This window comes from Talpa occidentalis, unplaced genomic scaffold (assembly GCF_014898055.3).
Source record: "Talpa occidentalis isolate TD23 unplaced genomic scaffold, MPIMG_talOcc4v2.1 talOcc4.3, whole genome shotgun sequence".
Lineage (NCBI taxonomy): Eukaryota > Metazoa > Chordata > Mammalia > Eulipotyphla > Talpidae > Talpa > Talpa occidentalis.
In genome coordinates this window covers 6,648,690-6,663,474 of record NW_023603184.1, presented here as the reverse complement: position 1 = coordinate 6,663,474, position 14,785 = coordinate 6,648,690, and the positions used below count along the sequence as shown (strand labels likewise).

The 14,785-nt window shown below is 56.5% G+C and overlaps 1 protein-coding gene across 4 annotated transcripts in view; it reads left to right on the top strand.

The window, feature by feature from the left end:
- CD82 (CD82 molecule) overlaps window positions 1-8,680 on the top strand; it is a 48,446-nt gene extending 39,766 nt beyond the window's left edge. For all 4 annotated transcript variants that reach the window (XM_054699252.1, XM_037522417.1, XM_054699251.1 and 1 more), the window contains 4 exons: window positions 4,796-4,897; window positions 7,004-7,204; window positions 7,439-7,522; window positions 7,782-8,680. In XM_054699252.1, the coding sequence (XP_054555227.1) occupies window positions 4,796-4,897; window positions 7,004-7,204; window positions 7,439-7,522; window positions 7,782-7,859 (465 nt within the window). In that variant the 3' untranslated portion in view covers window positions 7,860-8,680. The remainder of the gene's footprint in view (window positions 1-4,795; window positions 4,898-7,003; window positions 7,205-7,438; window positions 7,523-7,781) is intronic.
- The last annotated feature ends 6,105 nt before the right edge of the window (window positions 8,681-14,785 follow it).

Below are 14,785 nucleotides of genomic sequence, written 5' to 3'. Positions count from 1 at the left end.
TGTCGGCCTTGGCTTGGGCCTTGGTGCTCAATCACTAATCAGCCTGCACTGGTGAGGCTGCGAGGCTGAAGAAGTTCTGTCAGGGCTGGAGCAGAAGGCTGGGGCTGAGAGCTTGGAGGGAAAGGGTTCCAAGGTCTGGGTCGCAGCTGGCAGGGGAGGGTGGCAGTGGCTAAGCCTGGTGGCTGCGGGCTCCGCAGGGGGATTGGCTGGGAGAACTGTGATTTCCTTTGTCCTCCTCCTTCTCCCTCCCAAGAAGCCTGCAATAGCCAGCAGTAGCCCGCATGCCCAGCCCTAATGGCAAAGGTGGTAAAACGGGTTTCTCCAGGATAATGCTGTTCTGCCAGATGGAAACTTCCTGACCCCTGGTTTGGGTTTCTCCTAGCCTGGGGGGAGGCAACTGGAGCCTGGACAGGGGACGGTGGCCTTTATCTTCCCTCTGCAGCAGGAAGCATAGATCTGTCCTTCTGCAAAGGGATCCTGGAGAGGCTAGGGAGGAGACCCTCCTGTACCCACTGACTGTGCTTGGGCGGCTTCATGGCTGGAGGTGGCACCTGGCCCAGGCCCCGCCCTCATGGAGCTTACCTGGGGGGGGGGGGCATGATGTGGCTCCCCCGCTGACTTCTGGGTAGCTGGCTATGAGGCTTGCAGCCAGGCTTTAGGGGTGGGCTGGGGTGGTCACTAAGTGAAGGAGCCATGCTGCCCACATTTGCCGTGGCAGGGGCGTCATTAACTATCAGGATGCAGGATGTCGCCTCAGACCTGCTCTCTGTGCCAGGAGGCGCCTGGCAATGTGTCGGGAGGGATCCCGGGGAGCGGCTGGGAATGTGCGGGCCCATTACACTGCATTCTGCATGTCTCCCTCTAAGGGTCATTTGGTGCATCAAAGAGTAAGGAGGGGTCAAAGGCGCCCGGGAAGGGAACCGATACTGGGGGCAGGGCAAAGGGGAGCGTGCTCTGACCTCGAATACGCTTGAGGGTGTTTGTCTTGGGAGGGGGTGATTTGATTTTTTTCTGGATGGCAGCAGCTGGGACCCGGAAGGGGAGAAGAATGAGAGCTAACAGCCGTGGGTCAAGGTCACGTGGCTGAACTTCAGATGAATCACTTCCATCAAGACTCCCAATCCCGTAGTGTGCCGTCTTGGGTGATACTGAGCTCCCCATCACAGGGAGCATTTAAATCCAGCCTGGAGAAATCTGGGAAGGATTCTTACATTTGGATGATAGGCTGGGCTCTCCCAATTCTGCCTCTCTGTGCAGTCACACCGCAGGGTGGGAGAGCAGCGCAGCGTTGCCGGAGAGAAAGGAGATCAGCGGGAGGAGAGTGGATGGGGGGTCGGTGGAGAGGGTGGGTGGTTTACTGTTTGGCCTGGGCTTCTGCACACGTCAGCTCTCCTGTGATATTGGGGCGCTGTCTTGGCTCTCCAAATCTCTGTTTTCTTCTCTGGGAAAATGAGGAGGATGGTCTTGGGCAGGGCTGGCTCCCAGGCACACGACTGGAGCCATCACAGAGGATCCCACACTTGGAAGGGGCCCTGCTTGCTTTGCTATTCTGCTGCTACTTCTAGAAATTCTTTGTCATTTAAAAATAAGTGGCCCTGCATTTTCCCTTGGCACCAGGGCAGGGCTTTTTATTGCCTGGGACAATAACGCAACTGCAATTGGCTGGCGCTGGCTGCAGGCTCCGCTAGACCCAACTTGCCAGAGGTTGCCACCAGGACTCTCCCCCTCTCCCTCCCTTGGCCCTGCCCTCCCCCGTGGGCTCCCTTCTCAGGCAGGCAGTCTCCAGTGGGGCCTCCAGTTCCAGCAGCTAAGGCCCTCATCCCACCCGATTAGCAGAAAAAGCAGACTCGTGTGACCTTGGCTCACATGCCCACCCTGATCCACTGGTGCCCAGGGCGTGGATGGCACTGAGTGGTAGCTTGGGTCACTGCCTGCCCATGACAGCAAGGGAGAAGGACTTCCCGCTACTGGGAGGGTCCGAGGGGTGGTTACCTTTAAGGAAAGAAGCTGCTAACTCAAGAGGAAGGGAGAATGGATGCAGGGCAGGCAGAAACCACAGAGGGCCCCTGCCGGAGTGAAGTGAGAGGGTGAACTTCTGCTCCCCATCCCTGCTCTTGCTTGTCTAAGGAATTACCTGGTTGCCAGGGTGACCTCCCAGGCTCCCAGCACAGCCTCCTGGGCCTAGGGATCCCTAGGCATCCACTGCACCACCCCCTGTGGCCATGGTCCCCCTGGCCTGACTAGGAGCCTCAGCCACATTCTGGGCTGGAGGATGACAGGGTGTTTCCATGGAAACCACCAACCTCAGGAAACCACCCAGCTTCTTCCACCTTCCCTGAAACAGAGAAGTCTGGGCTGCTGTGATAGCCACTTGGGGTATAAATAAGGCCTAGGTTAGTGGGGTGGGGGAGGGAGCGGGGGCGGGGCAGGGGGACAGGAAGGATGTGGGACAGGTAGGGTGTGGGACAGGTGGCTGGCCCTGCAAATGCTTCTGGGGCAAATGCCTCTGGGGACCCTCCTCCTTTCCACACACCCCTACTTTCCATCCCTCCCCACTCCTTTCCATACCCCTGGGACCTTTTACTCACTGGGGAGCAGAGGAGGAACTGAGATGGTTGGGGCATAAAGACCCAAGATTTGTAGGCAGAGAGTCCTAGCTCTGTGACACGGGGAAATCTCTTAGCTTCTCTGGGCCCTCCTTAAAACTACTTTGATCTACTTCAAGGTATGGTTCTGTGGTTTAAATGCTGATGGAACTTAATAGGCAAAAACTGGGGTTCTGGAATCAGATAAGCCTGGGTCTACACCTCACTTCTTCTGTATACTGGCGGTGTGACCTGGGGCAAGTTAATTAACCTCTCTGGGCCTTGTTGTCTCCATCTCTAAAATAAAGGCATGATCCCTAGGCCACAGGTCTGCTCTGAGGATTAAAGTGAGATAATGCATTGAAAGTGACAACCGCGAGTCTAGTCGCTGTGTTGAGTCACTGACGGGAGAACTTGATAAATGGTAGAGGCCTGTGAGAATCAAACAAAAAAGCATCCTGTTAAGAGTTTTATCAAACAGAGAGCAGTTGGGGGTGGCGGGGCTGGCTTCCCAGGTTCATGAGGCGAGAGCAGCAGGTCTGTCTGGAGGATGTGGGTTCCCCAAGCACAGTGCTTGCTCGCGGTGTCTGTGGGGCCAGGCGGAAGCCTGCTCTCAGGGGTCAGAGTCACGCTCCAGAAGCCTCTGCCTGAGGCCTTCATCGCATCCCCTGACCCCTGCTTTCTCATGAACCCTCTGGGTACTCCTGCCCCTGTCCCCACCCCCGCCCCAGGTCCCCCAGCTGTAGAGTTGACCATCACCAGCTGGTCTGTGCCAGCATGCCAGGGAGGGCCCTTGGGGGAGGGCAGGGGCAGGTGGGGCCAGGCCGTGACCAGCTCTCATGGGCCCCCTTCTTCCACCTGGAGCCCCTGGGCTTCTCAGGGGAGGGGGCGGCGAAGCTGCCTTTCAGCTCTGGAGGCTGGTTCCGGTTTACCCTCGTTGCACAGCTGACATGTTCTTGAAAAGCTGTGGCAGCGACAGCCTCTCTTCAGAGCCCACTTGGGCCGCTCACTTTCTTTTGTGCCCTGCACCATTCCTCCTCCTTGTTTGTAAATCAGTGTTTTCTTTGTGGGTTAGTGAACGTGAGCTGCTTCTCTGTTGCTCAGCTAGGGACCCTGAATTCCAGAGCATGGGAGGGAGCCAGCGCAGTCAGGATGTAGGGGCCCGGGGCTGGCAGCCAGGTCATGGAAAGGTGTCTGAACCCAGTTGCTACTTGGGACCTGGCCCCCACATGTGCTGGGGGCGGGGACACGGAAGTTGATTCTGAGCTCCCAGACTGGTGGATCTTGGGGCCTTCCCCTAGTGTCTCCCCTGCAGTCTCAAAGGCCCCTGTTCTGAGACGTGCAGCCCAGTCAGTGGAAGCAGGAGGCTGAGCCTAGTTCACTGTCTTCCTTCCTCCGTGACCTGGGGTGGGTGTGGTGGGGATGGATTAACCGGCAGTGCAGGCATATGGCCCTACTGTGTGGCAAATAGCAGTGGTTACGTGCAAATCCGTCACTCACATGTGCTGCGCCCCTCTCTGGACAGTCTTCTCTGGACAGTCCCTGCCCCCACGGAGCTGCCCTAGCAGAGGAGAGAGACCACACACCCTGAAAACAAATGAGCATGCATGTGATGACACTGAGCAAAACCACAACAGTTCTTTTGCATGATGAGAGCCTGGGAGGGATGAGGGAGTGGTGGGGGCTACAGAAGGGATACCCTTGTTTAGGAGGTGCAGCAAGTTCTTCCTGAGGAGGTGACACTTGAACAGGACCCTGAAGGAAGAGGAAGAGTGAATTATGTCATTGTGTGGGGGAAGAGGATTCTAGGTGGAGAGAACAGCAGGTGCCAAGGCCCTGGGGCCAGCGTGTGCCTACGTGAAGACAGACAAGAGACCTGTGTAACTGAAGCAGAGGAAGCAAGAACAGCATGGGGTCTAGGAAGAGGAGGAGCCAATGATGTAGGGCCTCATGGGCCAGTGGGAGGACGTGGGTGTTTGTCCCCAATAGTGGTCGCAGGCCGTGGCATGCAGGCTCCCCTTTGAGGGGCCATGTAGCTGCTGAGGGCTCAGCAGACCTTGGCTTAGCATGGGGACCAGCACGGGGCTGGTTGGAAAGTGGTGGGAATGAACAATGAAATGCTTTCACACTGTGAGCGTGTCCCCAGGATGCTGGAGGGGGGACGCAGGGTTCAGGGGCTCTGACCTCCATCCTTTCTGTCCCCTCTGCAGCTGAAGGAGGAGATGGGCAACATCGTAACTGAACTCATTCGGGAGTACAGGGACGGTCACGAGGACAGCCTGCAGGAGACCTGGGACTACGTACAGGCTCGGGTAAGAGGGGCTGGGGGGGCGGCCAGTGTGAGGCTCCTGGCCTGTGTGTGTCTGCATGGTGGGGTCCAGGCAGCCACATTCCTGAACGTGCCTGACAAACAGCAGGGCAGCAAGTTTGCACGTGAGTGTGCATCTACTGGGATGGGGGCTCCTGAGTCGTCTCCCTGCCTGGCATACCCACCACCACCACAGATCCTGGCTCAGGGGCCCGGGGTCTTGGGGGCTGCTCTGTGGCTATCCGTGCTCCCGTGGGTGGCCAGAGAGAGGCGACAGCTGTCCACTGTCCTCTCAAGCCAGGCTAGGGAGTGCTGGGAGCTCACCCTATGGGGGACCCTCGGGCCAGGCTGCTTTATTGACATGAGTCTGAATGGAGGTCACCTCTGGGGAGGTGCCTCAGGGAGCCTTCTGCAGGGAAGGCAACATCTCCCCACATCTGGGTGGTGGTGACACCAGGTGCATGGTGGAGCATTACTTGAGGTTTGGTTGCCGACAGGGGCCACACACGTGATGGCGGTTCCCAGGGCCTAGACTCATTAAGTAGACTCTGCGAGGTTCACCCAGCGAGGAATCTGCCCAATGCTGCATTTCTCTGAATACATTAAGTGACGTGTAGCTATATATAAAGTTCATCAAGATGACTGGGGCACTTGGGACAAGATTGGGGTGTGCAGGGGGTTATGGCCACGGGCAAATTTGGACAGTTGAGTGGGTGTATTCTACCTCAGTTAAAATGAGAGACCAATTGATTGACTAAGTGATCGACAGCTTAATCGACTGACAGAACTACCGAATGCCAGTCACATTGATTTAAATGAATGTCTTGACTGATGGGCGATCAATGACAGATTGATTGACTCACTGAGTGACAGAACAACGGACAGACTGACCAGCTGATTGACTGACAGGCCAGGTTCCCAGTTGGCCTTGATGGTGAATCAATCACCACGCACAGAAACAAGCCCAGTGACCACTCCCGCACATCCCCTTTGATGGTCCTGAATCCTGCTCCCAACCCCACCCCGGCTGTCGCCTCCTCCTCTCCTCTGTGTGGGAGCTGGACACTTGGCTACTTAGGATGTGCTGGCGCCGATTGACTGTGGCCCTGAGCATGCTTGGCACGCCCCCTGCTGGCCCCTGGACCCACAGTCTGGGACTCCCCACCCTGAGGTAGGTCGGAAGCAGGTGGGAGTGGACAGCTGCTGGGACAGTGGCATGAGCTCACCTGTTTAATCCTCCCAGGGGCCCTGGGACAATGACTGTTACCATCCCATTCTCCAGATGAGGTCGCTGGTGCTCAGAGAAGTACAGGGCAGGGCCAGGATTTGAAAGGAGTCTTTTTCCCCCACTGAACTTCCACCTTCTGGGGAAATGTCTGGCCCCCCTAGTCCTGAGATTCTTAGTTATCAGAAATCCAAGCCTAGATGTGACCCCAAACCTCTCAGGGTCCCCTTCGCAAGCCCACGGAGGCTCCTTTAAGCACACAGAGTCCCCAAAGTCTTTCTTCATCTCTGCAACGAGCGCATTTTCTGCTCTACCTAAGCTGTCTGGGCCGTGTTTCCTTTTTCACTCTGGCAACCAGGAAACTCAGGGCTCATGCTGAGCATGTAGTGGGGCTGGGCTTTCCTGGGCAGCTACTGTGCTCTCCACACCTGTGCTGGACACACTGCCTCCCTTGACCCCTTGGTAGCCTCATTTTGCAGATGAGGAAACTGAGGCCAGTGCTTTGCCCAAGGAGAGCGGCTGAGGCTGCAGACGGGGATGGGGCCCCAGTCACCTAAGTCCAGACCCCTGCTCTCAGCTTGCGTGGCCTCTGCCCGCCTCAGATCCCCACACCTGTGTTCCGCCTTTCAACTTGAACTTCCCTCTTCTCCTGCTCGGTATTAGTGCTGGTCCTGACTTTCATTTCCTGTGGTATGAAGTTTATGGTATGTGTTTCCTGCAAGGCCCTTTCCATCCCCTGTGATTCTCAAAACACCAAAGTGAAACCGAAACTCTAATCCTGGGGGTTTGGTGGGACCTGGAGAGCCGGCCAGCGGCAGAGCTGAGCCTCCACAGGAGGCCCGAGTGAGCGGTGCCCCCAGTATCCTGCCCCCCTCCTTTGTCCAGGGGAGCTGCTGCGGCTGGGACAGCTTCATGAACTGGACGGAGAACGCCGAGCTCATGAACCGCACGGACATCACCTTCCCCTGTTCCTGTGAGAAAAAGAACAACAACGACAGCCTCTCGGTGACGACGGGCTTCTGTGTGGTCTCCAGCAGTGGGGGCTCGAGTGGCAACGACCCCAGCAGATGGCCCGTGTACAAGGAGGTATGTGGACTGTGGGGCCACACTTGGGGGAGCCCAAGGGTACAGATCCAGTCCCCCCAGGCTCTCCTGGGCTGCTGTCTGTCCTTCCTTCCCTGAACTGTTCCTGCCTTGATTCCTCTCATCTGTATCTTCTTCTTTGTATTCATTCATTCACCTGGTCTAGCAACAGAGACCCCCATCCGCAGGCACCTGGTGATGCCGCGTGGGGTGACGTGGCGTGTTCTCCCCTTGCAGGGCTGCATGAAGAAGGTGCAGGAGTGGCTGCAGAACAACCTGGGCATCATCCTGGGCGTGTGTGTGGGCGTCGCTCTCATTGAGGTCCGGGGACCCTCCCCTCCACCCCCTCCCTCCATTGTCCCTGCTCCGAGGATGCCCTGGGGTGGGGGTGGTGAGTCGGTCCATCAGCTTCTGGAGGTCCTGCAGCAGGACTGGCCCCACCACTGGTCCCTCAGCTCCCAGGCTTGAGTCGAGAATCCACTTGATTGGGTCGAACCTCGTGGACTGACCCAGACAGCGAGCCGCCCTCCGGCACCTCCACCGCCCTGCCTCCGTCTGATCCTGCCCTCTCCCTACACAGCTCCTGGGGATGCTCCTGTCCATCTGCTTGTGCCGGCGCATCCACAGTGAAGACTACAGCAAGGTCCCCAAGTACTGAGGCAGCAGCTGTCCCCACCTTCCTGCTCATCCCCCAATGTCAGGCTCCTGTGGCTCTCCCTGGCTCCCTCCTCCGGACCTGCCTCCCACCTCACTGCCCAGGTCCTTCACCCATCCTGGGCTGACTGGAAGTGGGGTGCTTTCTGGGGCCTTGGGTCCCTCTCTCTGCCTTTCTGCTGCTCTTCTGCCCACTGCCCGCTGGAGTTAAGAGCGACACAGAGAACATGCTCCCTGCAGCATCCCTGTGCGGTGGGCTGGGGCTCTGCCTGGCCCCTGGGCTGTATATATTGTTTGGGGGAACGTATATTAAAAATGAGGGTGGGGGTGGAGAAGGCACGCTGCACTGGGCTGCCAGGGACTGCCCACTACGTGGGTCAATTGTTTCGCCCACTATGATGCTTAGATCTGTGGTTTTTACATTTTCTTGAAAGTGGTGGGGAAGGGTGGCTTTACCTGACATTGGGAGCAGCACCCCTTCCCCAGCCTCACCCCGGCAGCTCAGATCAGCCCAGCCACACTGTGGGGGCCCAGGTTAGCTGGGCCAATGGAGGCTGCCGGTGGGCAGAGGGCCAAATGCACCCTGGGCAGCCTGGGCATGACATGAACTGACCCCCCCCAGCACCCAGGCTGTCCAGGGAGCAGGGAGGATGGGAGCCTTCTCGTGGGAGGAGCCAGACTGGCCTGTGCTCCGCCCCGTGGATGTGACTGTGTCCCGTAGGAGACCGCATGGAAGTGCCACCACAGTTCTATAAAACGTGCCCGATTTAGTGATTGACTATTAAAGAGAATTTGTAACAATCCAGCCTGTGGACTTGGAGACACTGCTGCCGGGGGAGGCCGAGGCAGGACAGCTCTGGCCCCCGACTCAGCCTGGTGTACAGGGAATGCGATGCCTGAACTGTGCATCTAAACAGATGTAGAGCATATTTCTAGGCTTCTGTCTCTAAAACCAAGATGCAGGCGCCCCTGGAAGGCCCACACAGACTGGCTGGTGAAGGGGTCAGCGAAGCCACTGGGTAAACTCAGTCTCTTCATTAAGCATCTGTTTTCTGGAAAGGAAAGAAATGCTTGTGTATTGAAGAAATGTGATGGGGTGGATATGCAGAGCTCAGAGCTTTTACAGCTACAATATGAGGCTTTAAAGGACATGTGAGCCTTCCTCTAAAAGGGGCACAGCCCTGCCCAGCCTTGGGCAGCCCAGAGGAGATGGTCTGGACTTAGGGCTGCCTTAGGGTACATGGTAAGGGAAGTCCCCTCTGGTGGCTGCTTAGGGAAGGCTGAGAGGAAGGCTGACCGAGGCGCACACTGCTCCACTGTCTCCTTGTCCCCCAGCATCTCCAGGAGGAGAGGAGGAAGTGTGGGGTGAGGCCCTGTCCCCCTGCAGTGGCAGCGAGGACCTTGGACAGGACTGTTTCAGCGTTACCACCAGGTGGCGCTGCTGCTCTAGTTCAAGAAGCCAGTGGAGCCCAGAGTTGCTCCCTGTTACTCCTGGAGCCTCACCAGCCCCAGGCCTGTGCGTGTCCCACTCTAGTGGGAGCCTTGGTGAAATGCAGATTCCAGAGTTCAGGAATTCTGACGCAGCAGAACTGGACTAGGACAAGGAATCTGTATTTTAGTAGCCTGCTGGAGTGACCTGAATCGGGGTGCTTTAGATTCTCAGATTCTGATACGGTGTAGGCACAGAATCTCCCCAAAGAGAGATGGGGGGTGATAGTCTAGACAGCCTTGTCCTCAGCAAGGAGGGAGGAGGCACATCAAGAGGTACACTCTTGATATGAGCCTAATTAATTTTTTGCAAGAAGCTTTTTTGATGGTTGAAATCTATGGCAGACCTTTCAGGCCTGTGGGAGGTGCAGGGCATAGCAGGGGGAGTGGGGGGCTGCAGGAGTTCCTGGGAGGCTGTTCTCTGCAGTAATCAGAGATTCTTCCCTGGAGCTCTTGTACTTAGAGAGCTGAGGGCTCTGAGTGAAGCCATTCCAGCTAATTTTATTTATAACCTGCCTCATCCCACAAAGGCAGTACATATAATAAAATATAAAACATAATAGGGAAAATATAAATTTATGACCCAGTGTAGACTTGGGTAAAATAAACACAGCTGAGTTGCCTGGACTGGCTATGGCACTTGGTGTTCTCTGTGGCCATGCTCACAGCAGATATCACTAATGGATTCTTGTTTTCCTTTTCTTAGTCCAGATACACCCTGGCCATGGTGATGGCTGGTGTAATCACTCATTGCAGCCTCGGAATCCTCAGCTCGTCACTATCAATCAGTCTGATTGCAATGCAAAAATGAAAGCAGTTGCCAGCCTTGGGCTCTGGTGGTTTAGTTAAACCATGTGTAATTTGTCTCTGAGCTTCCTGGTGGTCAAAGCAAAAGGGGAATCTTTGTCAGTTGTATAGCTCTCATTTCCCAGGGCTTCCTCTTATCTCACTACTAGGAAGAATGTGGCTGGTTGGAATTTAGAGTTCAAAAACAATCTCAAACACACAAACTCTGATGTCCCTTCATGACTAGGGAAAAAAGCATAGATGAGCCTACCTGATGCCTGACCTTGTGCTGGTGGCTGACAGTGGGGGCAGAAGCTATGCTCCCTGCCATGGGAAAACTGAGAGACTCTTTGAATGCATGAGAAGCAATCGGGTGACAATGTTACATAGCAGTTGGGAATTAAATAACAGACTTGCCTGCCAGCCCCAGATGCCCCAGGCCTGTCCTGCAGAGCACCTGACCATGACCCCAAACATAGCTCCTAGAAGAGCCTCCTCCAGCCCCACCTTAGGGTACTCCAGGGGGCAAGTCCCCAGGCTGAAGAGCAGCAGGATGAAGGGGGACAACTACTGATGCTGGAACATGTGTCCTGGGCCAGGGCTACTGCTATATCTCCCCCCTGCGGAGACACCCAAGCCCCCACACTGCCTGGCAAACCTCTGGGAGTTCTCTGGGGTCTTACAAGGCCCCATTTTCTGGTGAATGGAAGCTCTGCACACTCAGGCACACCCCTGCAGGCGCACGCGCACGTGGCCCAGCACAATCCATATGAGGGTTGTGCAGGACCCCCGAGGCCCCTGCAAGGCCACAGGCATCCTGTGGAAGGAAGTAGAATAATGAACAGTGAGGGGAACAAACAGGAAAGGGGGTGGAAGCTCTCCTCACCCGGCCCCCTTCCCCTCCGGCCAAACACCACAGGCATGGGCCATCCTCTGGCCACCCCCTTCCCAGCTGAAATCCAATCCAACCCAATCCAAACAGCCTGATCCTGGGGGGTGATGGCTCCGGGACTTTACCTCTCCTCCCAGCGCTGAAGGGGGGGCCTTGATTCCCAGCATCACGTGGGAACTGACTGAACATGCTCAGGTGCATGAGGAGCAGGTCGCAGTGCAGCCTGTTCCCAGTGGACTTCAGTGGGCTTCCTCCAGCCCCCCAGAGTGGATCCTGCTCCCACAAAGGAAGACTGGCTGGAGAGCTTTGGCACCTCCTGCAGGAGCTACAGGGGCTCCAAGACCCTGGGACTTGGCCAAGACAGAACCAGCGCCCCTGCCCCCGCTGATGGGGCAGAGCTTCCTGCTTCTGGGAAGGTGCAACCAGGTATGAGGCCCTAGAGGACCCTGGGCTGAAGCAGCCACCCCCAGCCCCAGCTGCCCCTCTGAAGTCATTTCCCCAGCACCTGCCTCCTGGGCTTCAGGAATGTCAGGCCGGGAGCCAAGCCCTGCCCCCCCATGTCACCTCAGATGCCTCAAGCAGTGCCTTTGGGAACAGGAGTGGGCTTCCTGCAGGATGCTGGGGGCGTGAGTGGGGGGAGGGTGGGCTACAGGAACAGCTGGAAGTGCAGAGGGCCTGGAGAGGAGGTGGGGTGGAAAAAGGGAACTGGAGAGGCCCCAACATTCTGGAGGGGTGCTCTGGGGCTGGAGGGAAGGGGTCTAACCTCTGCCCCCGAATCCCAACCTGGGTGAGCCCTACTTGGGGTCTTTAGGGTGACAAGGACCCTGCGATCACATAGCCATCCTCTTAGTCCTGGTTCATGGGGGACTCAGAACGTTGGGGTCTGGGCAGGGTCCTTGTCCTGGGTCTCTTGATGAGAGGAGAGGAGGTCTCTCCCAGAGGGATGGGCTCCAATGTTGAGGGAGCCCACCAAGAGGAGGGTGGGCAGGTTGGACGGTGGGTGTGAGCACAGTACTGTGGACAGGAGCCTGGCCAGATCAGAGGAGGAGCTGGGAATAAGATCGGGGCCAGGGCAGTAAGGCCAGGCTTGGGCAATAGGCACATAGACAGGCAGGGCAGCAAGAGGAGACAGGGTAGGAAGCCACGAGCAAGGGATAGGTGCCTCCCCCAGACCCCTGCTTCCTTCTCAGTCATCATCATCATCACAGTAGCCACCACTTATGAGCGTTCACTCTGAACCCTCACACCCTGGCAAAGTAGACATGACTGCCCCTCCAAATCCCTTTCAGTTGTGGAAACTAAGACTTGGAAAAGTTAAGTGTTTTACCCTAGCCTGTGCCACTTCACAAACCCAGCAGGAGTCATTCACATTATAGTCTAAGTGAATGGCTCCTCCTGGTATTGGCAGTGAACAACCAGTGTGGCCACACGTGATAGCCTTGTGTCCATGGTCCCAAGTTAGTAGAGTAGCTGGGATTGGCTCCTGGGGCCTGTGGCTCTGTATTCAGTGTCCTTACTTCTAGGCTTCAAGGTCAAAGGGAGTAAAAAGCCCTGGTTCAGAAAAGGAGTAGAGGAGGTGGGCCTTTTCCGAGGAGGGTCAATTCAATTAAACCTGACTTTTCCATTCATCAATCCACGCAGTAACAATTGGGCACCCACTCTACGGCAGGTGCTGTCACAGGACTGGGGGTCACCAAGGTGAACACGGTCCCTGATGTCCTGGAGCTTATGGTCTGGAGAAGGGACCTAGACAATAAACACAAACAAATCAGAAAATGCACCCTTGGTCACGGGCTCAGACCCTGTCTCTCCTGCCAGTCCATGTCCAGAAGGTGGAAGGGGCCTGTCCCAGCCTGGCCGCTGTCAGCTGCTGTCCTCGTTGCTGCCTCCCCGACAGCACTAGAGAGGATGCACAGAACCCCATCAAACGTGACGCAAATTGAGGTCCTCTAACCCACATGGGAGCCCCCATGGGAACTGACATGCCTTCTTATGTCCAACGTGGGCAGCAGAAACATCTGTAGCTTGGGATGGTCTAAAAGGTCTCATCAGGATGGTTTAATGAGTTTATTTTGTGCACAGCTGGATGTGCTCCCCGGGGAGGGGTGTCCAGGTGTGCCATTCCAGCGGGGCGTGGAGGTCCTCAGGATCCCAGGATTCAACCTGCGGGCTGAGGGTGTCTGGACCTGTGCAGGGTCTGGTCTTCAGGTCCTGAAAGTAAGTGGATGTGAAGGTGGTCGCCTGGCTCTGACCAGGGCTGGAGAATGGGGCGGTGAAGCTACCTGGAAGAGCAGCGGGATTTGCTGCCGGTGTCACTGGAAAGGGCAGAGCGGGCAGCTGGGATGGCGTCCCCAAAGTGGGAACCAAGAGACTGCGTTCCTGTCTGTAGGGGCAGGACAGGCCACTGAGCAGGTTTTCTATGATCCAGCAGACCGGGTAAAGGAGGAAAGAGTCCTGGAGTCCCCAGTGGCTTTTTGCAGGTCTTTTATTTAGATTTACCAGGCATATGGCAGGCAAGGGTGCTGGGGGGCCGGGAGGCGGGCAGGCCTCCCAGCCCCCAGCAAGTCTTCACTCTATCTGGCCTCTCCGGCCTTCTCTCACATTCTCTCTGCTCTTCTCATGGCTCTGCTTCTCTCGGCTTCTCTGCTCCTCTACTTCTTTCTCGGCTTCTGCTGACGTCCCCGCGACGTCGCCCTTATAAACTCAGCCTCTCAGCCCAGGTGTACCCACTCCAGGTGCCCGCCATCAGGCATGCGTTCAGGCCCACAGGGTTCCCTCCTCTATCCTAATGGCGGGAGGGCAGAAAAGCCTGATATTTTTTACCTTACCCTACACTGTCCCAAGCGTCCCTGCTTGGCTGGTTGTCTGCCCCTTCCTGGGTGGATGGATGCCCTCTGCCAGGTGATTATGCTGGAGCTCCCTGGATTTTGGCTACTCTTGTGACCCCAGTAGAATGCAGGGATGGGAATCGTGAGCCACTTCCGAGCCCAAGCCTCACGAGGTTTTGTTCACATAAATAACCAAAAACAATACACAGGCAGAATACAGCAGGAATAAATCCTGAACTCAGTGAAAGGATTTAATGGTTACCAGAGGGAACAGGGGGAGGGGAGAGGGAGGAGATGGTGGCAGAGGGGGTCTGGGCACTGGTGGTTTGGTGGCGAGTGAGTGGAACATGAGCACATATGGAGGTGCAAAAATGTAACCCCCCCAAATTAAAATGAAAAAGAAATACAAAAAAGGAAGTCAGTACTACTAAGACAGACATAAGCAGTTTGTGCACGCCTCCCTCCTCTCTCTCACTCTCCCCCACGATGCCACCCCCTCCACCACAACACAGGAAAGTCAATTGGAGGATGAGAGGCAAGTGGCCCCCTAGTCACCTCATCACCCCAGCCAGCAGCCAACCCACCCTGGGGAGCAGAGGGCTCAGCCCACCTGCAGCTAATCACAGAGGTACTAGGAGGACTTGAGCCGCCCAGCTGAGCCCAGTCCGCATCACTGACAGGCAGAATTCTGAGGTAAATAGACAGGGAGTTTAGGCAGCCACATCTCGGGTCGTGATTCTGCAGCAAGACCTAACGATTCGATGGCCTGAGGCGATGCTCCTGGCAGAAACTATTTGCACAGGCCAGTGCTCACAGGCCCAGCACCCAGTCTTCACTAACCCCCCTCACGGACTCCTCCCAGCTGCTCAGAGAGTGGGACCTTGAATCCTCACTTTATAGACAAGAAAACCGAAGCCCGGAGAAGACACGGGCCCA